This window comes from Aedes aegypti, chromosome 2 (genome assembly GCF_002204515.2).
Source record: "Aedes aegypti strain LVP_AGWG chromosome 2, AaegL5.0 Primary Assembly, whole genome shotgun sequence".
Lineage (NCBI taxonomy): Eukaryota > Metazoa > Arthropoda > Insecta > Diptera > Culicidae > Aedes > Aedes aegypti.
The window spans coordinates 369652235-369674288 of NC_035108.1; the positions used below are offsets into that span (position 1 = coordinate 369652235).

Genomic DNA, 22054 nt, shown 5'->3' on the forward strand with positions numbered 1-22054 from the left:
ATCCAAGTTCGTCTTTTCGATACCGTTATCAGCGTTGAAAAGTAGCACTTTTCAGCGCTGTTTCAATTGGTAGGTTTAAGTTTATTTTTAATTTTAAGGTTATTTTTGTTTTACTTTCTCTACATCGCATCACGAATAACCTCACTAATGTAGATCAATTTTAAAAAAAACACGACAGGTTCGCGAACAGGCTTGGTGTGAATAACTTCGCTTGCTCGGGACAACATTCCAAAAAAATAGCAAAAAGTTCGTGAACATTACTTGCGAATAACCGAACAAGGTATGATTAATTACGATTTTGACAGACAAACCAGTTGTATTTCCATCAAATCGGCAGTAAACTACTAGTTTGTAGTGGAAATCCCTTGAAAACCGGAAATCTCGGAGGGGAAATAGCCTTTTTCTCAAAATCAGAATCGACTCTGCACAGTTCTGAACACGTTCACGAATCACTTTAGCTTCGTTTACTCGCGAGCACGACAGATGATGCGAGTAAATCAGTACTCTAATGATCGCGAACGTTTGGTTTAGTTCCGGTTCAGCAGACATGGGAGCTATTTTCCATCATTGCTCTCCATATCAATCAAGTTAAAATATTATTAATTTTATTTAAGACCCGTTACATATATGTATGTGTTCGTGTCTTATTAATCGAATTGTCCAAAATCAGTAAATACACCTTAATATTGATCACATCATCAAAAAAATTTAAAAGATATATTGAGGCTTAGAACAAAACAAGTTGAATTTAAAAAGAAAAACGATTTTTTTTTATTTCGCAAAAACTGTATGTAATAAACAAATTTGAAGGGTGTGATGTATAATTAATGTTGGCTACCCCTTAAGTACTACATAAAATTAGCAGTTAAAATAGATATACTAAAAACAATATGTCATATAATAAAAAGTAGCACGATATGATATTTTTTTAAGGTGAACAGGTTTAATGATCAGCAAATGCATTGAATCATGTCAAGGGCTAATTTCAGCATTACTAGTTGAGTACCCCAAATAATCGAATAGCAAATTAAATTTGTCCTGCGTGCTAATAAAAGGCTATTAAACAGCTTACATGCCCTATACTAACCATACAATAGTTCTATAAGCACACAAAGGCGAATTAGCCATGGTAGTGGTTAAGGTACCGCGGGGCAAGTGGGAACGAAAAAACGATAGTTCAAACAAATTGTTCAATAAAATTTTCAAATGTCAATATTTTTCAAATCCAACAACACAATCACGTTTTGGCAACATATTTGCTGGTGTGTGCATGAAACTAATCGAATAATTTCAAAATTTTGAAAACCTTGGAAGATAGTTTTAGAATGAGCCATTGGACGCAGTTACCTCGCTAAACGGGGCAAGTGGGACACATCCAGTTTCATGCGTCAATCCACATCAGTAAGTCAACCATTACAATAATAGGATTGACAGGTCATAGATTTTTAATTTTAAGTGCATATTTGATATACATAAGGGATCAACCATAAATTACGTTACGTTTTAGGAAGAAACCCTTTATTTAATAGTATGTCACCTCACATTTAATATTAACTGAAAATTCCTCAATAAAAGCGTAAAGAGGAATCAAACATGTTCAAAATATATCATTTATAAGTGTGTAATTAAAATGTAGAACATAAACAATGAATAATTGACGAAATTATAAATATGTTTTGTTATTATTTATATGCATGGCAGAAAACCACCTTATGGGGTGGAATTGTTTTCCATCTCTACTTAATTTGGTAGAAATCTATATAAATAAAAATGGAATGGTGTTTGTATGTCACGAAATGGCTTCCGAACGGGTCAACCGATTTGAATGATTATTTTTCCATTTTGTTCGTCAAGTGTTCCGACGTGTTTGTGTGTATAAAAATCCCAGCATATTCACCGGGAAAGTCGAAAAAACGAGCGTGAACGTAACTGTCATTTTGTATGGGACGATCCATAGCGTTTTTCAACCGCCTACTTGATGGCAAGACGAAGTTTGCCGGGACCACTAGTAACAAATAAAGTTCAAATAACATAGAAAAGTAATAGCTCTCATTATGCATTTCAAATTTCAGCTGCATGTTTGTTCAATTTTGAAGTCGTATTTCAAAAATAAAAAGAAATTCAAAAATAAAGAATAATAACACTTTTCTTCTCCCTCTTATGCAATTACGTAATTTGAGGTTGATCTTTTTTGAAAAAAAAATCATTTGTTTGAATGTTTTAGTGCTACTCTCTAGGAGAATGTATGAAACGTGTACGAAAAGTGTTGATTCTGGTTTTTGTTTTGATAGGTCCCACTTACCCCAGGTACAAATATATTTTAAGGTAAGATAGACCATCGAAAATTTCATATGAAATGAAAACAAAATACTGGTTTATCGTTAGCAGCTTGTAATAATACTTAAAATTATAGCATACTGATGGAAATTTGATTTTAAACACATTTATTTTTTGCGAGTCAATGCAAGACGTGAAATGTGTCATAATTTATCATGCAAGTTGAAAATGAAACATTCCTTGTCATTGTATCTTCAACTTTCTAGAAGAATACCCCCATGAAAAACTTTTCCTAGTTGAGCTATGATGAAACGCCCCACTTACCCCGGATTCTCACTTGCCCCGAGGTACCTTACTTAAAACAGACATGTTGACAGGACTTCATTTTGAAAAGCTTTACTTGTCTAAACTTCTAAATGGGTTTCAAGACGAAATAGTGACTCAGATAAATAAAATTCAACAAGTTGTTTGCTTGTATGCCGACCTTTTTTTCTAAACAAAAACATCTAGGCATAGTATTTTTCAAATTCAAATCACGAATCACAAGAAATCTTATATTATTGAAATTACTTTGAAAGCACCATTTAAAAAATTCTAAAACTCTGGAAAAACTAATGAAAACTCAGCAGGTTTTGTTTTACTTTCAAATAATATGAAAAGGATACAATCTTTCTCATATTCAGGAGATATTATACAAATTCTGATAACAGTTCAAAAAGTGTCAAACTATTTTTCAATGTTTTTCTAGAGAGGAAAATTCTTACATGGAATTCAAAGTAGAATCTCTAGTAAGATCCAATAGCCAACCAAAAAAAAATCTGCAAGAACCTGTTGTGAGAATTTTTTAAGTTATGCCTGAAGTAATCTCTAGAAAGCATGTGAGAAGGAAAACTTGACAAATATTCAGGATAAATCCCAGAAGAAATTCATATTTTGTGTGATATTCTTCCAATTTACTGGCAAAACCCCAGCGAAATATCATTAGGAATAACAGACGATATCTTGAGAAAAAAAAGAGATGAGTGAATGTTCTAGGAATAAAACAAAAGCAATTCTTGCAGCAAATTCTTGAAAAATCTGTAATTTCGTTAAAAGAATTACGGATGAATTCCTGGAAGGCTTGGAAAGAGAATGCGTAAAAATTCCCTAATTTATAATTTCAAATTCTTCGAAAAATACCTAAAAGTGCCATCTTAAACGCGTTCTTGTAGGAATCCCTATGAGCCTCCCAGTGTGTTCCTTGCTAGAGCCCCTTGAACTTTCCTGGAAGCAATTACTTGTACTCTTGAGAAAAGTTCATTCAGGATTTCATAGATTACTTTGAAAGATTTGTTTTTTTTTTACGATTGTGCCATTTTTTTCCGTACTTCATTTCCTCGAATACCATTTCCCCGAATACCAGTTCCCCGAATGACCCGTGTCCCCGAAAGTTGATGTAATTCAAAAAGGTGCAAGAATAGTCTTTATTCACAGGGTGCTGATCTAAACAGAATCATAATCAATCAAAAGAAGGAGATATTTGATCATTCTTGACTAAACACATATTAGCATAAATACTGAGGACGGCATAACTCAAAAGTCCCGCCAATCAATCAAATAGAGAAGAGTGCATATCCAATGACTCGTTCGTTCACCAACTTGAAGTGCAAAAAGCTATGACAATAATGAGTGCTAAAAACTTTTCGGGGAACTGGACTATGCGGGGAAACGGGGTATTTGTAGAACTGGCGTTCAGGGAAACAACAATCGGGAAAAAGCAGCACAACCGTTTTTTACTTGCCAGTCAGGAAAACTTATTTCTCTTGTTTATTGTAGATGAGTTCGACAGGGATGTTTGGGATTTAAATTTAAATTTAAATTTTTATTGGGCATTTAAGGCCCTGTAGCCAGAACCCGCCTTGGTTCAACTTGGTGTCTTTTGAATTTATGCCCTTTTGACGTTTTGTCTTTCTATTTATGGACCAATGCACGAGTTCACTAATTTGACGTTTGAGCGGAGCCGAATTCATTGGTTGCCATGGTCACGTAAATAAAACGGCACCGCTCAAACGTCAAATAGTGAACTCGTGCATTGGTCCATTGTCACAGACACAAATTGCCGGCCGTAGCAGCTTGTCTCGCTAGCCTTTAGAAAAAAAATCTTTCATGTTATTTCAAAACACATTGATCAAATCCCAAAAGCATGCAAGAATCGGGAAAATAGGGGGTGTTCCGTTTTAAATGAGGTCGTTTCGCAAAAGGTTATATACAACAAAAAGTAGGGTAGACGTTCCAATAGCGGCGTTACTAAGAACAATTCCTTTAACCGTTCAAAACCCAAGAAGCTCAATGGATGTACATATGTTTGGAAGTAACTGGCATTTACTTAACGAGAAAAAAATATTTTATCGCAGTAATCAGATGCATTTCAGTGAAAAATTGTACCTCCATCTTTGGCACACTGCACTGTTTCTTTAGTTGCGGTGTATCTTTAATTCGTGTTCCTATAGTTGCGGTATCCGTGGTGCACTTTACTACAACTGTTGGAGCAAGCGGGAAAAGAGTAAGCGCTATTCGTCGTATTTCATAAATTTCGAAGGAATTTAAAAAAAAAATTCAAACTGTTTCGGATATCAACAAGCAAACATATCGACTGACAATGCCGAATCTGTTGCTAATTCAATAAAAATAGTACGAAGGGCATTACCGCAACTATAGGAAAACCCATAACTATTGAATCACTTACCCTAGTTACAGCAGGTATCATTTTTAAGAAGGCATATCATTCTTTTTGCGCAAAACGTTCATTAGTTATACGGAACGTCCACGAATTAAGTTAGGGCGCTGCACAAAAATCTTTTTCTCGCTTTCGTTCTTCCGTAAAATTTGTATTCAACACTGCGAAACGTCTAGTCCCGTATTATCTTGCTTAATGGAGCTATGCACGAGTACACTTGTTGACGTTTGCGCGGTGCCGTGTTATTTATGTGACCATGGAAACTAATGAATTTGGCACCGCTCAAACGTCAAAATCGTGAACTTGTGCATGGACCGATGCACGAGTTCACATATTTGACGTTTGAGCGGTGCCAAATTCACTCGTTACCATGGCCACATAAATAACACGGCACCGCTCAAACGTCATCGAGTGAACTCGTGCACTGGTCCATCGACCTATGCACGAGTTCACTATGGACCGATGCACGCGTTCATTATTTGACGTTTCAGCGGTGCTGTGTTATTTATGCAACCATGGAAACCAGTGAATTCGGCACCGCTCAAACGTCAAATAAGTGAACTTGTGCATCGGTCCATTTAACGTCTTAGCGATGCCGTGTTATTTATGTGACCATAGAAACCACGGCACCGCTCAAACGTCAAATTAGTGAACTCGTGCATTAATTCATAACTTCCCTAGATCTAAGACAAGACGTGACAGGTCACAGTACAAAAATGAAACCAATTGCCTGTCAAAAAAGACCACTTCTGATTGGTCGTTTTGGCAAAGGTTTACTTTCACATCGTTGTGTTGGATTTCAACAGGGCACTTTGTTGCTAGCCCGGCCGTGTTGCTAGATCATAAATTAAAGTTTCATAAAAAGTTTGAAAATTTTTCATGAAGTCTTTTTGTTTCGAATCCATTTATATTCCATGTTAACTTTTCCGCATGTGCTCCTACAATACTAAAATCAATTAAATATACTTAATTGAGAGCATTATAATGGAAATAGTGTCAATTTTCTCTACAAGTATTGCCGGTTTCTAATATAAACCTGAATTTTTAAAAATAAACCATCCTCTATTGCACTATATGAATGAAGCGTGCAAGAAACAACCAAATTATGGGCATTGATATTTGAATTTGTTCACAAGATTTGCTTACAATGAATACTGGTAGCACTGGCTTTTGTATCGTCAAGGATATCGGCCGAAAAACAACTGGGCAGTCTTAGTTGAGCTGTCACGTCCTGTCCTAGCCCTAGATCAATGGCATTGAATGCAAATTCTGCCTACTGAGACCAGTTTTTTCTAACCAATTTTTAAAGTTTACTTCTCTAACTCTACATCCCCAGCAGAAATGTCGAAGCTTGTTATAACAATATACACTGCGCATATTCGCAAAACATTCCCATATATATAGGAAATTCCCAAACTTTTGCACGGTATGCATCATACTGAGGGGTAAACCCAAACTTTTGCACGATGACATGAAATAAAGGTTTCATTGATTTTGAATAGTTTTCAGATTTTTCCGCCAACATTTCGTGAGCGCTCTTCAAATAAATTAAGATTACAATTCTAATGACACATTGATTTAAAATTTTAGACGATCAAAGGCTGAGAAAATCAGCCATGATAATAAGTCTTCGAGCTGTTTAGTAGAATACCTATAAGTAGATGAAAAAAAACGAATTTAGTACTATACCATTTAATTCCACTAGAGTTTGTATCAGACAGATACAAACGCTAGTGGAATTAAATGGTATAGTACTAAATTCGGTTTTTTCATCTACTTAAATTAGCCACGTTTTTCCAGTGTGTTTTCAGAAAAATGTCACAACTTTAAGTAAAAATTTAGTATACCAAATTCAAAAAATATTTTTGGAAAAATACATCCGAAGAAAGAATAACCCATTGCTCTTCGAATGCGCTAAAGAGAGTTTCAATCGGACGTGTAATCACAGAGATATGGACAGAGCACGTTTGCATGTTTGTTAGGGGGTGAACCCAAACTTTTACACGGGAGTGTAAGTGTTACAAAATCTCCATATAATGGTATTTTTAATTCTCTGCAATTTTGTTAGTATCATGACTATTATCAACAACTAAACATTACATATACATTGCAATTGAACTAAATGGACAAATTGATATGAAATTTGCGAAAAAGTTGCACGTCTTCTCTGTGGGAATCGAACTCACGACTGCCTGTTTACTAGATACTAGTGGAGCGTTACTCCTACACCAAGAGAGGACTCATGCGCACCTCATTTTTAAGTTTTTGGTAGTTGTTGAAACTTCCACTCGGCTGGTTAGCCGTAAACCACGAATCATAATTAAAAAAAGATGACTATTATGTCCATAAAAGTATAATTGTATGTGAAAAAACAGGCTCAAAGTTCGAAACTTATCTTCACATACACATGTTTATAATTTCCTAATACTTTTCTTGATGTCATATTTATTCAGAATCACCGCACAAATCATTCAGGTTGAGCTCATTGAACACCAAAAAAAGGCATTATGTAATTCACGTTTCGCAGTTGCGGCTGGGATCTAAAGTTCATAATAGACTGATTAGCCTTTATTTTTAGGAAGGGACTACTCTTTTCCACAATTTTTTCGAACATAATATGTTCGATTTCGTAGTAAAGTGTATTTGAAACAAAAGCTCTGCTTCGAAAACCCATAAAAATTCAAATATAGAAAATACCATAAATACCACCCATAAAAGAATAGTTGTCCCATAGTTGTTTCAATACGTACATAATCCTTCTGACTGATATCCAAAATTTGCATGGTGACACTGATTGACAAAACTGGTTCAATCACATAAATATTTCATCTAAACACTATTTCTTTGCAGAAATTAACCTTCTGAATTCAATAATAATAATTTGGTTTATCACACTACACACTGACGAGTTGTTCGATTTAGCTTAACTTTAGCCAACTATCACAATCAGAACAAAAAAACTAAAACAGCATAATATCACAGCACACTACGACGACGTTCAACTGCGTCCGTTCGCAGTCGGGTGAAAATTCTTCTCAGAACATCAGGAACCAACGGCGCCACGTAACTTCTCAACCGTTCTTCGTCAGTAGACTTCAAGAAGACAGCAGTGAGTGGTGGAATACAAGCAACGAACACGCGCGCGACCACCGGTGTGAAAGAAAAACGAAACGAACATATCGCGCCGAGCGGTGGAACCAAAATGATATACAACGATGCCATCCGACTTCGTCCGGCTGGTTTGCTATGGCCTATGCTGCCTCCACCGTAAATGTGAACCAAAAACACGGATATGGGAGGGCACACAGGTGTGTGCCTCGAGTTGGAGGCATAGAAATGGCCACGGCACACAGTGGTCCCATTTGTTCTACAAAGCGGTAATAAAACATCTTAAACTATATCTTAAACTCTTGGTAAATCTTTAAAACTTGAGGAGAAGGCAATTTCAACGTTCTCGCGATCCTACTATGAAAATTATATGAAAGCATCTGCAAAAAAATTAAAACATAATTTTCTAAATTAAGGAACAAATATTTTGAAAATTCAATTTTTCAATTGGCCTAGCTCAAAACCTCATTCCGAGATCGGAAGAGATTACTAACTAACTAGCTAACAATAATTACTAACTAATTGCAAAAAAGCTCAAAAACTTGCTAAGCAGTTTGAAAACACGCACAACATTTATTGAGGACTCACTAGTTCAATTGAAAATCAAGTTACTTAGGATTTCGAAAGCATTTTCAATCCAGAGAACGTTTTCGGAAATTCTTGGGAGACTGATTTAGAAGAAGTGAGAACTGTTATTGAATAATTGAAAAATACGAAAGCTCCTGGCGATGATGGATTTTTTACACCCTCATCAATAAACTTCTAGAGAGTAGCTTATCAATCCTGGTTGATATATTGAACAAATGTTTTCAGTTGGTTTGATGACTAACAGTACCTCCAAGATGTTATATAACTCTAGAATATTTGCCGGAGGTAATAAATATACATTCACTTCAAAATATTTAAAAATATTTAACCTTTATTAAGGCTTTTGAACACAATTAACAGAATGTAGAAATCACTTGATTGTTTCGCATATTTCCAAAATAGGAGAGAATGAAAACTTGTTGTGCAATGTTTGGCCCATGAGCATCACCACTGTGCAGCACGTCAATTTTCTTTTTGCCTGACGGTGCTTCGCTTCTGTTGGTTCATCGGTCGATGTTTTCCCATCTTCTGGCAGCAGCGTCATTAATCCCGCGGGTGATGTCGGAGCGGAGCACTGAGTGAGTGGGAAGCAGCCGGGCGGGCATGGGCTTCAGTTGCACCAAATGCCGACAAAAAGGAATTGCTCGCGTGCTGTGGGCTTGCGGAAACTCCGAGGCACTTACTTTGCTCACCTCGTGCGAGTTGCTTGGCGATACGTATGCAGATACACTAAAATCTGAATTTGCGAAGCCTTTTTCTCATGTTTGTGTACATTGAGTTAAAACGCAATGCAAAACATGTATCGGAATGATGACAAATATCTTGAAAATAATGGGATTAGATTTCATAATTTTTAAACCTATTAAATAGTAATGCATATTATTGATCATATCTTTTCTAAACTCCAGAATGCTCTGTAATGTGGTCTTCAGATCTACCTATGAACATCAGAAAATTTTGCATATGCAAAAAAATTCAAGACAATATCTCTGTCTGCTAGAGTATGTCAAAACTAGAGGAGTAGCGTTTTAGTTAAATTAAATTGGTGGACCCCCCGTTAGCCAGCAAACTAAACCGTTTGCGAAAAGACCAGGTTTTGATAAATCATACGTATTTCTTTATGTTACATGTCTTACATTTCCCTTAACACACATGGGAAACTAAATTCCAACGTACGAAGGAAAGATTTGAAATTAAAAATGGCGACAATTTTGAGTTTGGTCACCATTTTGAATATTATCATAAACACTTTTTTTTCATCATTACCGCATCATCTAAAAGCCATCAAGTCGAATGAAGAATAGAGCAATTATTTTAAGTGAAAAATCGGTCCGCCTTCTTGGATCTTGACGCCATCTTAATTTTAAGCTGTAGAATGAGTTTTGCAACTTGTTTGCACTAATCATTTTAAGCGTTTAAGCTTCCCTTAAAAAAATACTACGAATTTCTTACAAACAGACTCCAAGAGGCAAATCTTTGCTCCACAAACTAATGTACCTCGTTTTACAAACTGATTAAATTTTCGAATTGATTCAAGCTACGAATCTCCTGTTCGAGTTTGCAAATTAAGATTCCAGTGTATAATATTGTTCAATACATTTGTGAAACAATCAACTTTTTAACAAAGTGTGTTTTGAAAAGACCCTCTATTTAAATAAAATCGGCTCTCTCCCGTGGGTGTGTACAAAAAATAAGAATAACCTTTCCAAAGAAACAAAGTTGCAAATTTTCATTTCATACTGTAGGTGCAGGGAGTGAGGCAAAAGCAATATGTAATAACAACCGAAAGGTCACGTTGTAGAAGAAATCTCGCGTAACAATTCAAAAGGGCCAATCCTCGGATCGTTGACTCTGAGAAAATTCGATGTGAATATTATTCACCACATTTTCAATTCCTATTTCTCAGTATTCAAATCAATCAATGTGATTTCTTGCTAGTTGAGTGACGATTTACTATTACTACACGCAAATAATCGATGTTATTCTGAAAACTGACAAAAATGTGGAAAATATTATTTCGGTTTCGGTTTTCAATGAATGAGCAAGAGAGGGTCATTGGCCTTTCACCATGCAAAGGCCAATGACAGTTTAAGAAATTTTCCGATTGTAGGCCCTCTTGATGGAGCGAGAACCAATCATTGGCCTTTTCGAGCGGGGGCCAATGAATGATTTGGAAAAAAGCAATTATTGGCCGCTTTGAAAACCGAGTTTATAATAATAAGTTTTATGATTATGTTGACAATGTATGCATAGTTTGTGGGTGTTGGGAGATGCTATCGAATGGTATCAAAACCCGATTTGTTTAGAATTTGATCATTGGCCCTTTAGAATTGTTACGCGAGAAATAGCCAGCAAAAACTGTTAGCCCTCATCCATGGTAGGGAGGCCAATCTGAGCCAGAGAAGAAGGGGATAATGGTCGATGATGCATCATAAGAATCATTCTGCAAAAATGTGGTGCCCGAGAGAGAGACGTGGTGAAATTCTGAATTAACCCTACATTGCAAACCCTTTCTGGCCTTGTTATAAGCCACGAGTTGCAGTTCTTCATGCCCATGGTTATTAGTTGCACAAGCACGATTTCTTGTATATTAATGGTAGCTTTTTTTTCCGATTCTTGTTTCGTTTTTCAATAGGGTCCAAAAATGTTTAATGAAATATTGTTTTTATTCAATAACACAAAAAGCATGTTACTGCAGCTACTTGAACTTTTTTTCCACTTAAATAACGACTATATCATATTCAGGGGCCTAGATAGCCGTAGCGATAAACGCGCAGCTATTCAGCAAGACCAAGCTGAGGATCGTGGGTTCGAATCCCACCGGTCAAGGATCTTTTCGGGTTGGAAATTTTCTCGACTTCCCAGGGCATCAAGTATCTTCGTACCTGCCACACGATATACGCATGCAAAAATGGTCATTGGCATAGTAAGCTCTCAGTTAATAACTGTGGAAGTGCTCATTAGAACACTAAGCTGAGAAGCAGGCTCTGTCCCAGTGGGGACGTAACGCCAGAAATAAGAAGAAGATCATATTCAAACTTTAATTTAAAAATTGGGTTCATAAATTAACCTTGACACTTTTGATCATGTTTGACGTTCGCTTAGTCGACAAAAACACCACAGGGGTTTTAGTTTTAACACTGGGGTTGCTCTTATCTGACAATTCGGAACGGACACGGAAAACAAAATGCACCCAAAATTAGAGTGTAAGCCAAGGGGTGTTACAAAATCTAAAAAAACATAAATATGTTTTTCTTCGGACATGAACAAACGAAAAGCATACAAAAAATGAGTAAACATGTTTTTTACACTAAACTTAAACGTTTGGCACTAAAATAGGGACAGGACTTTGGGACCACGGTGTACTTCCCATGAAAGTGCTATTTTGCTTTTTTGTCATTTGATGCTGAATAAAATTGTATCTGGCGTGAAAGTAGGTAGGACATGTAGGGAAAGGGCACCAATTTTCGACCTATTCATATGATTTTAGCCTAATTTGTTTGAAAATCCGAAAATTGGCCCAAATTTTTGTAGGAAGAAAATTTGTGCTTTTTCCCTACTACGCACAAAAATACCTGGATAGAACAGACAAAGGATTGTCCTACCTACGATTCAACAAAAAAAACAGTCGGAAAAGTTCTGGCTCGTGAGAAAAACGATTGAGAATATGTATGGAGAAAATCCAGGGAAACTAACTATAAAAATTGCTATAAAAACTTCTTTAATCGTTAGAAAAACAAATAGAGCAATACTCTATAGCATTTGTGAATAAATCAATGGATAGTTCCTAAAAAATATCTACAGCCAACCCTGTATATGTTCTAAAAAAGACACGGACAAAAAAAAGAAACAAATTTCCATGAGCACTCCTGGAAAAACATCTTGATAAATTTCTGGAACATCCATAGAGAATTATCAGAAGATTATTGAATGGATTAATCTGATACCAGTCGCATCGTGTTATACACAAAACGAATCTAATGGTGCTGGCAATTTCTGAACGTGCGATCGTTTTTGAAATGATCTATCAAAGCAGTTCTGAATTACCTGATGATTTTCAGAGGAATTCCTATAGAACTCCCACAATATACTCTCTAGAAGTTCTTGGCTAATTCAGAATTGTCGTAGAAATTTCTGTAAGTAGTTCTTAGTTAATTCCTGGAAAATGATTTGATAAAATTCCCACTGATGTTTTGTGACATCATTGATAAAAAAAAATTAGAGCAGATTATGACGTTTTTTTGTAAGATTTTTTTTTTTTGTTGTAAAATTGAGGAAATTTCTAGCGAAATATTTTTGGAATTTCTGCGCAATGAAACATTTTTCAAGCATCTTCAGTTTTTCCTGAAAACTTTTGCTATTAGTCGGGTCACCAGCCGGGTGCCAAGAAAAAAACTCTACACAAATTCACAGAATTTCTACTGTTCTGTTCATCCATTTCTTATCTAGGAATAGATGTTCTTAACCTCACTGGTTGTAAAGGCAAGCAGTTTGGTCTAGTTTTTTCAAATTTGTTTAAAAGAAAAAACTGATTTAAAAGGGCTATAAATACTAAGAATTTTTATATTTTTAAAACGAATGATAACAAAAATTGGTCCAAAAAATACGTTCAGTAATAGGTATATTTTTATAGACTTTTTCTCTATTTTAATGCAAATCTCCAAAAGTTCTCTATTTCTAAAGTATCTACTTTAACCAAAAAGTGTTCTTTCCTTGTTCTGCTAGCATTGAATCCTAAATCAATATTGAACATGCTTCAAAGAAACCTTCGAAAGCTATAACGGGTTCAACAGGCTCTTCAAAAATTTCAGATTCCCAGAGAAAAAAGAATCAGGAATTAAAGGAATTAGCATAATAATTTAATTTAGAATACCCTCAGGGTCTCCTACAGAGATGTCTTCAGAAATTCTTCTACAGAGTTTTCTACCAATTCTCCCACAAATTATTCCAGCGATTTTTCAAAAGATGCTTAAAATAATTTCTCCAGGATTTGCTCCAGAAAATGCTTGAGAACTCCAAAGCAACTTCATCCGGTAATTTCCTCAGCTATTAATATGAATTTTTACAAAACTATCCTCGAATTTCCTCCAGATATTTTTTCACTAATCTTTGAACAAAATTCTTCAGTTGTTATTCTATGTGTCAGTGAATCATCGATTTGTTTTCGCCGAAAAGTAACGTCCGGACGTTTCGGTCGTTTTACTGGCCTACGACCATCTTCTGCGGACTCCAAAATATATTTTTAAACATTTAGGAAACACAAAAACCATAAAATTAACACCTTACAATCTTCTGGCTGTTTGTTTACAGTTGGACGGCCATAACTTTTACAAACATCATAATACATACATTTCTAGATACAACATACATACATATATATTCTGTTCATGTACTGGTAATAGATTTAAGCTTAGTAATAACAGAGTTGTACGCCGTCTTAAAATTGACAGAGTCGTTCTGTTTGCTTACAACATTATCATCGCCTCGTATCTTAATGTGAAAAGTTTCTATCATTAATCAAGTGCAGCTATTCGTAACTTTGTCAAGTATTTTTGTCTTGTCAAAGTCGAAAATATGTCCTTCTTCTATAGTGTGCTGTGACAATCCAGTACCAGGAATGTTTTTTGTTTTTGAATTATCGAGAAATATCTTCAGAAAACCCTGCGTAATACTATCCCGAAATTCGATTGATTATTTGATTATCATAGCCAATTATCTGGGAAATCTTCTTGAACTGCTATAAGAGTTATTTCCGAGACCCTTGATCATTAAGGGTTACTTCAAATCTTACACATTGTGGATTTTCTTTAGAAATACCTCACGAATTTATTTTTCAGATAAATTTCCTTGGCATATCCCTGAAGAAATTCCTGAAAAAATTCGTGAAAAAAAACTTCAAGACTTACTTGAGAGAATCTGTAGAAATTTTAGAAGGAATCTCTGGAGCAATTGCTGAAGGTAACTTTAGATAAATCCCTAGTTGAAATCTTATATAGATCCTACAAGACCATTTTAAAGGAAATTCCTAGAAATTTCTGAAAAATTTATTGATTAAATTTTAGAAAATGTTATGACCGGGAATCTTGGTGGATGACCCAGAAAAATCACTGGAGAAAATCTTGGAGGAGTTATGACTCGCTTGAAAAATTTCTCAAAGAATTTTTGAGAGAATTCAGATGATTTCTGAAATAATCTTTGGAGAAATTTTTTTTTGTGGTCCTCCTTGAGAAAATGGTTGAATTCTCTAGGTATCCTAAATAAAATTCAAGGAGAAATTCCCTGGGAAATAATCACAAAATGAACTCCTTTAGAAATTTTCAGAGTTGGTTTCTTGATTCTTATTTGGTCTCTTATAGGCCTTTTTTGATATCTTTAAGGACTCCTTTAGTGTGTGTGTTTTTTTTTTGGTTTTCTAGCAAAAGGTCTCTAATATCCTATTTTTAAGGCACTCAGTCGCTGCCAGCCCTGTAAAGACGAAAAACTTTCTTAAGGGTCGAACACAATGCAACGGTATAACGGCAAGCACGGCATAACGGCAACACCGATTTGAATGACATGTCGATGTTTTGATCAATTTCGACTGCAACAGATTCAACATGTACTTGGCAAGTAAAGTATAAATCAAGATGGGCTTGCCATTTACCCTTTGTACCGTGCCGTTCACATTGTGATTGGGGCTTTAGTCTTGTGGTAACGACTGGCATGAAAATGAGGGGGTTGGACGCAAGGGATGTCAGTGACAAAATCTTAGTTTTAAGAAAATCGACTTTGAAGTTTTTGCAGCATTTTTTTTCTAAACAATTTGTATGGGAGTCAAAAAACAATCCAAACCAGTCTTCTAAAAATAAAGTAATTTTTTCTGTTGAGCGGAAAAATCATCTGAAAGTAACGTTAGAATGCTTACAAACAGTAAAATTTCCTCAACTCAATTCAACTCAAAAACCAACAAAAATGTCATTTACAACCCTTTGCGTATGAGCCTCTCAAATACAGTAACTTTCAATTTCCAGTCCAGGCTTAAAATTTTTCTTAGCTTCCCTGGGCACAAAATATTTGCCAACGTTTATCCTCCCCATGGTTTCGAACGTGGACGCGCCTCTGCTATCTGAAAGTATTTTTCAATTTCTCCACAATTTCCTACAAAAAGTTTAAATTTGTTATACTTTATTTTCAAAAAAAAAAATCCTCAGCAATTCTTCACAAACTCGTTCGGAAATAATACTCTGAATTCCTCTTGAAGTTTTGCTAAAGTAGCACTTTTCATCTTTTTTTTTTTTTAAGAAAAGTAGGCCGTTGTGTTGTGCATTACCTTGATATAAAGTAGGCTTATATGCAACGTAAAAGCAAAAACAAAAAGTTTTCAGTTCAAAATTTCAAAAACCGTGCAAAAAAAGTAACATACACGGGAAAAATTCTGTGGTAAAAATTACTATTGTAGCTGACTACGCCCATTCTTGAAACTACCACGGAATTTCAGACCAATTTACTATGTTTACGGTACATCTCACCACATTACTGGTACATTTGACAGAAATAATTTACAACAATCTGATTTCGACAACAGACATGGTAAAATCAAGCGCATTTCTGGTCTGCTGAAAATTGCCGGTGCGAGCGCTTAAGTTAACTCCCTAAAATGGTAGTTTTTACCGCACAATTTTTTTGCGTGTAGGGAGTCGATGCCGGTTATGGACCCTTTGCGTATTATGGACCCCCTACAGAAAAACATAAAATTAACACTCAAAGCAACTTTCTTCCTATGAAAATCCACCGGAGGAACTTCGATTACATTGTTAGTCAGCAGTTTCAGGCAAAATATTTGGTTTGAGACGCATAAATACAGATATTTGAACAGTTTTGTAAATGAAACCGCACAAGAGGGTCCATAATACGCATTTCCAGGTGGGTCCATAATAGGCTCGTCAGCAGCGAGCCGGATTACATGGGAATCAAATGGAGGGTCCATAATACGCAACGTCAAATTTGTAAACAATCCTATTATGGACCCCGGGAGGGTCCATAATAGGCATTCGGACAACAGTTTTTCAAATGCATATTTCGCTGGAAAAATCGAATGATTTTGTATGTTTCATAGACGTACTATGAAGTAAAGACATTGAATTTGTTGTTAGACTCCACAAAACGTATATGCGTCTGAGATATCATTGCGGAAAAGCGTCTAGAATGAATTTCAGCTACTAAGGGGTCCATTACTAGCATTGAAACCCTACATTGTTAGTCGGCAGTTTCAGGCAAAATATATGTGTTCTGGCAGCACTGCCGCATCGATGAGGCGTGAGAAGGTGAGTGCCCGTTGACAGCGATAGGTGAGATGGAAAGAGAAGAAGAGATGACAGAAGTGGTAGGAACTGTCATCGGTAAAGAATGTAAATAAAAACAAACAAGAGTTAGAAGTTGAAAATGGTGTGAAAACAGAGTTGAGCGGGAAAGTACACTCAAAATAATCCAAACGTCATTGTTACGTGAAAACATACGTGATTTTTTTCCATCGCACTTTCCACGTAGCTCTTACGTCAATCATAGGTAGCCCAGAATGAACGCATGAACTTTTGAAGTTCGTCCATTCCACCGTCGCTAAACGTAAGAGCTACGTGGATTTTCCGGTAGCCTTTACGAAGCGTTTCAATAGGACCTAGATGGTTTTGCATTAAATTTAACTGTAATAAAGACCAATCTTATTTCTAAAAGGCTTTGGAAGAAAACTAATTTCCAATGTAAACAAACTTATTTTGTGATATTTTTATTGTCAATCTGAGCATTTTGAATCCTGTTTCCTGTTTTGTGAGTTTGGTCTGCCTTGTTGTAGCCTTCGCGTGCTATAATTGATAGAGATTATAAATCACGTATAAAATATGAAGTAATGCAGGGATTCTTCGGTATACAAAGAATATTTACCTTAAAATCAATCTTACACAGTGTTTAAAGCAGCAGCAGCTTCTGAAGTTCTTCAAAAATCAAGCGGGCGCCATCTTAGGATTTGAGCTCAACACCGAATGTACGTACACTATGCATATGTCAAAATGAACTCAGGCACCTACGTGATTTCCACGTAAGCGCGATAGGTAACCACAGTAAACATTACCGAGTCACTATTTGGTGGTTATGAATATTTTAGTGATCTTTATCTTAGTCAGGTGAAGTGGAGGTAAAATGAATTTGGAATGATCTACGTGATTTTTCACGTAGCAATGACGTTTGGATTTTTTTGAGTGTAAAGTTTGGTAGGATTATCAAAAGTCGTTTGGAGGAAAAAGTGTTGGGAAGTTATTTATTATTGAATCGGTCACAATCGTGGAGTCGCTGAAGACAATACGGACGCTAGACGATACGGATGAATAATCAGTTAGACAGTGAACGACTCAAGAGACCCCAAGACGGACAGGTAAAGAACAGTTAGTACTGTAAATAAGACGTTTAAACTTGAATATTGAATTTATAACAGATAGAAGACGCAAGACGTTGAACACAAACGAAAGCCGGTTTATCGCGAATAGATCCGGAGAACTGTAAGTTGTTAGTGATTAGGGTGGAACAAAAAATACGATCTACATAATTATAATTTGACAGGAATTTGTGCGAAGGACGCAGCATTGTTCGGGAAAGGGACAAAGGAAGCCTAATTGTGAAGGCAAACTAAAATTGTAAGTGGGCTCATTTATCATAATTATTACATCCTAAATCTGTATAAACACTAAAACTGAAAATTAATTTGAAATTACAGTTTGATCTGCCTCAAATAAAACGGGCTGATTTACAGAAATTGTTTGTGCCGTCAACTTGATCCGAACAAAATCAAAAATTTTAAATCGGATTCTTCGAGATGGCTTCCTCACCTTCCAAAAACGAGCTATGTTTGTTCTGCTCGATGTCGGAGTCAATGTCTGAGGACGTTGACTGGGTCCAATGTGGGAAGTGTAAACACTGGGCCCATTTTTCGTGCGCTGGTGTTGACCAAGGGATTGTCAATAGTCATTGGCTTTGCCCACAGTGTGTCCCTAGTAGTGTTCAGCAGCTGAGAGTTCCTGATGCGGCCGACAAGAAGAGGAGTAAGAAGTCCGGCAAGAAAAGCGATGGAGGGTCCGATCAGGGAGTTGGTTCCGACGTTGATCCAGTTGAGAAGCAGTTGGGAGAGGAACAACTTGCCAAGGAGAAGGCCTTCGCGAAGCAAATGGAGGCGCGGAAGAAGTTACTCGCTCGGCAGAAGGCGTGGAAGGAAGAGCAGCTGAAGCAAGAACGGGAGATGCGTGAGCTGGAACTCCAGGTTCAACGCGAGATGGAGGAGCAGCAGTTGCAGCACGAGCAAGAGATGCTAGATGCTCAACTGGCTGCGGAGAGGGATTTTGTGAAGAAGCGGGATGCGATCCGGAAGCAGTTTGCTAGCAGCGTTAATAGAGTCAACGCGTTGAAGGACCAAGAAGGCGCTGTTGGTGGAGCTTCGACAGACATTCCGAAGCAGAGAGTGCACGAGTGGCTGGACGAGCAGACGGAAGTTGGCAAATTTTCGCCGGCCGCCGATTTTCGGGGAGCGTACCCCAAAGGCGATCCGCTGCGAGTGGAGTCAAAGAAAGTCGAGAAGCCGAAGCTGATGAAGAAGGTGCGGGAAGTGGTCGAGACCGATTCGGAATCAAGCGACGAAGAAGAAAGCAGCGATTCGTCGGAAGATCGAGTGCGAAGTAGCCGTCATAGCAACAAAGCCGGCGACGGGCCGGGGCGAAGCGTTGGTCGAAGCTCGAGATGTAGCGAAGTTGGCGATAGGTCGGAGCGAGCCGTCGGCCGAATTACGAGAGAGCAGCTGGCCGCTCGAAAAGCGGTGTCGCAGCACCTTCCGAAGTTTCGCGGAGAAGCGGAAGTTTGGCCGCTATTCATCAGCAGCTTCGAACACACCACAGCGGCGTGTGGATTCACTAATTTGGAGAATCTGAAGCGGCTACAGGACTGTCTGCAAGAAGACGCGCTCGAGGCAGTCAGGAGCCGATTAGTTCTGCCAGATTCAGTTCCGGATGTTATTCGGGACCTTCGAAGCCTGTTCGGGAAGCCCGAGAAGCTGTTGAAGACGCTGCTGACGAAGGTGAGGAGCGCTCCAGCGCCGAGAGCTGATCGGCTGGAGACGTTTATAAATTTTGGTATCACGGTGAAGCAACTGTGCGACCATTTAGAAGCTGCACGACTGACCGACCACCTCAGTAACCCGATGCTGGTGCAGGAGTTAGTAGACAAGCTGCCGCCAAGCTACAAGCTGGACTGGGTCCGGTACAAGCGGGGCAGAGTGGACAGTCCGCTGAGGATGTTCACGAACTTCGCGACTGACATTGTGTCCGACGTCTCCGAAGTGGCGGAATTCACCACACTGTCGATGAACGACCGGGTGCGGCCTGGGAAGGAGAATAATCGGAAGAAGGAGTTCGTGCATGTGCACGAGTCTGAGCCGAAGCGAAGTGAAGTGAATCGTAGCGAGGTGGCCAGCCGGCCTTGCTGGATTTGCAGGCGAACCGATCATCTGATTCGGAACTGCGAGGAATTCAGGCGAATGAACATCGCAGAGCGTCTACGAGAAGTCGAGAGGCAGAAACTCTGCGGAGTCTGCCTCAACAAGCACAATGGAAATCGTTGTCCATCCAAAATTCGGTGTGTGATGCGAAATTGTCAGGGAGCTCATCATCCTCTTCTGCACCGGGTAGAAGAATCAGTGCAGCTGCAGAAAGCGAAATCGGACTGCACGGTGATTTTCCGGATGATGCCGGTAACGCTCTACGTCGGCAAGCGACAGTACGATACCGTCGCATTCCTGGACGAAGGATCGTCGGCGACTTTGGTGGACGACGTGGTTGCAAAGCGGCTGAAGGCAGAAGGTACACTCGAGCCGTTGATCGTCACGTGGACCGGCAACATCAACCGGTTTGAGAACGAGTCTCGGAGTGTCGAGATGATGATGTCAGCGAAGGGTTCGAGGGAGAAGTTTCCGCTGTTCAACACACGAACGGTGTCTGAGCTGCAGCTTCCGAAGCAGAATGTTCGGTACGCAGAAGTGGTGCAGCGATACAAACATCTCGCAGGGGTGCCGACAAAGGACTTTCCGTACGGGGTACCAACGATTCTCATCGGTTTGGACAACCTTCATTTGTTCGCTCCGTTGGAATCGCGTGTCGGGAAACCGAACGAACCAATCGCTGTACGATCGAAGATGGGCTGGACGATCTACGGCTCCGAGAAGCGAAAGCCCACGGTGCAGACGTATTTGAATCTGCACTCCGTCGCACCGGTGAGCAACCAGGAGCTTCACGACCTGATGCGGCACCAGTACGTGTTGGACGAAACAGCGTGTTCGTCGTTCGCCATTCCAGAACCGGCGGAAGAGAAGCGGGCTCGAGAAATCCTTGAGACGACGACAAAGCGGATAGGCGATCGTTTTGAAACGGGATTGCTGTGGCGCCAGGATGAAAGAAGATTTCCCGACAGCTACCCAATGGCCGTTCGACGGATGAAAGCCCTCGACCGTAAACTGGAACGCAGTCCAGCGCTGAAGGAGAACGTGTGTCGGCAAATTGAGGAGTACCAGATGAAGGGGTACGCACACAAAGCAACCGACGCTGAGTTAACGGAGACGCCACAAGCTGCTGTGTGGTATCTGCCGCTGAATGTTGTGGTTAATCCACGGAAACCGGGCAAGGTACGCCTGGTCTGGGATGCTGCAGCGTCGGTGAATGGGGTCTCCCTGAATTCGGAGTTGCTCAAGGGTCCGGATATGCTAGTTCCCCTCCCGCGGGTAATCTGCAATTTCCGAGAGCGTCCGGTCGCCTTTGGTGGGGACATACAGGAGATGTACCACCAAATCCGCATCAGAACGGAGGATAAGCAGGCGCAGCGATTCATTTTCCGGGGCAACAGCGACGATGCTCCGCAGGTGTACGTTATGGACGTAGCGACTTTCGGCTCCACGTGCTCTCCCAGTTCAGCACAGTTCGTGAAGAACTTAAACGCCAAGCAGTTTTCGGATCAGTACCCGGAGGCCACAGTAGCGATCGTCAAGCGGCATTACGTCGACGACTACTATGACAGCGTGGACACAGTGGAAGAAGCGGTTCAGCGAGCGAACGAGGTGAAATATATCCACTCCCGCGGAGGTTTCCATATCAGGAACTGGGTGTCCAATTCAGGCGTGTTCCTGGAGAACCTTGGAGAGCTGAGTAGCGAGTCGTCGGTGCATTTCAGCCTGGACAAGAGCACCGAGTACGAGCGTGTGCTGGGGATCGTATGGGATACGGTTGAAGATGTTTTCTGCTTCGCCAGCGCATCGAAGTCGGAGTACGCTGAAGTCCTCAGCGGTGATAAACGTCCGACGAAGCG

The 22054-nt window shown here is 38.9% G+C and overlaps 1 protein-coding gene across 2 annotated transcripts in view; it reads right to left on the bottom strand.

Annotated features, from left to right (window-relative positions):
- LOC5575148 (villin-like protein quail) overlaps positions 1–22054 on the bottom strand; it is a 65892-nt gene that overhangs the window by 12508 nt on the left and 31330 nt on the right. The window contains exon 1 of one of the 2 annotated variants that reach the window (XM_001655475.2): positions 7744–8208. The exons of the other annotated variant lie outside the window; for it this stretch is intronic. Coding sequence (XP_001655525.2) covers positions 7744–7776 — 33 coding nt within the window. The 5' untranslated portion in view covers positions 7777–8208. Of the gene's footprint in view, positions 1–7743; positions 8209–22054 lie in introns of those variants that run through there. 2 annotated transcript variants of the gene reach the window in all.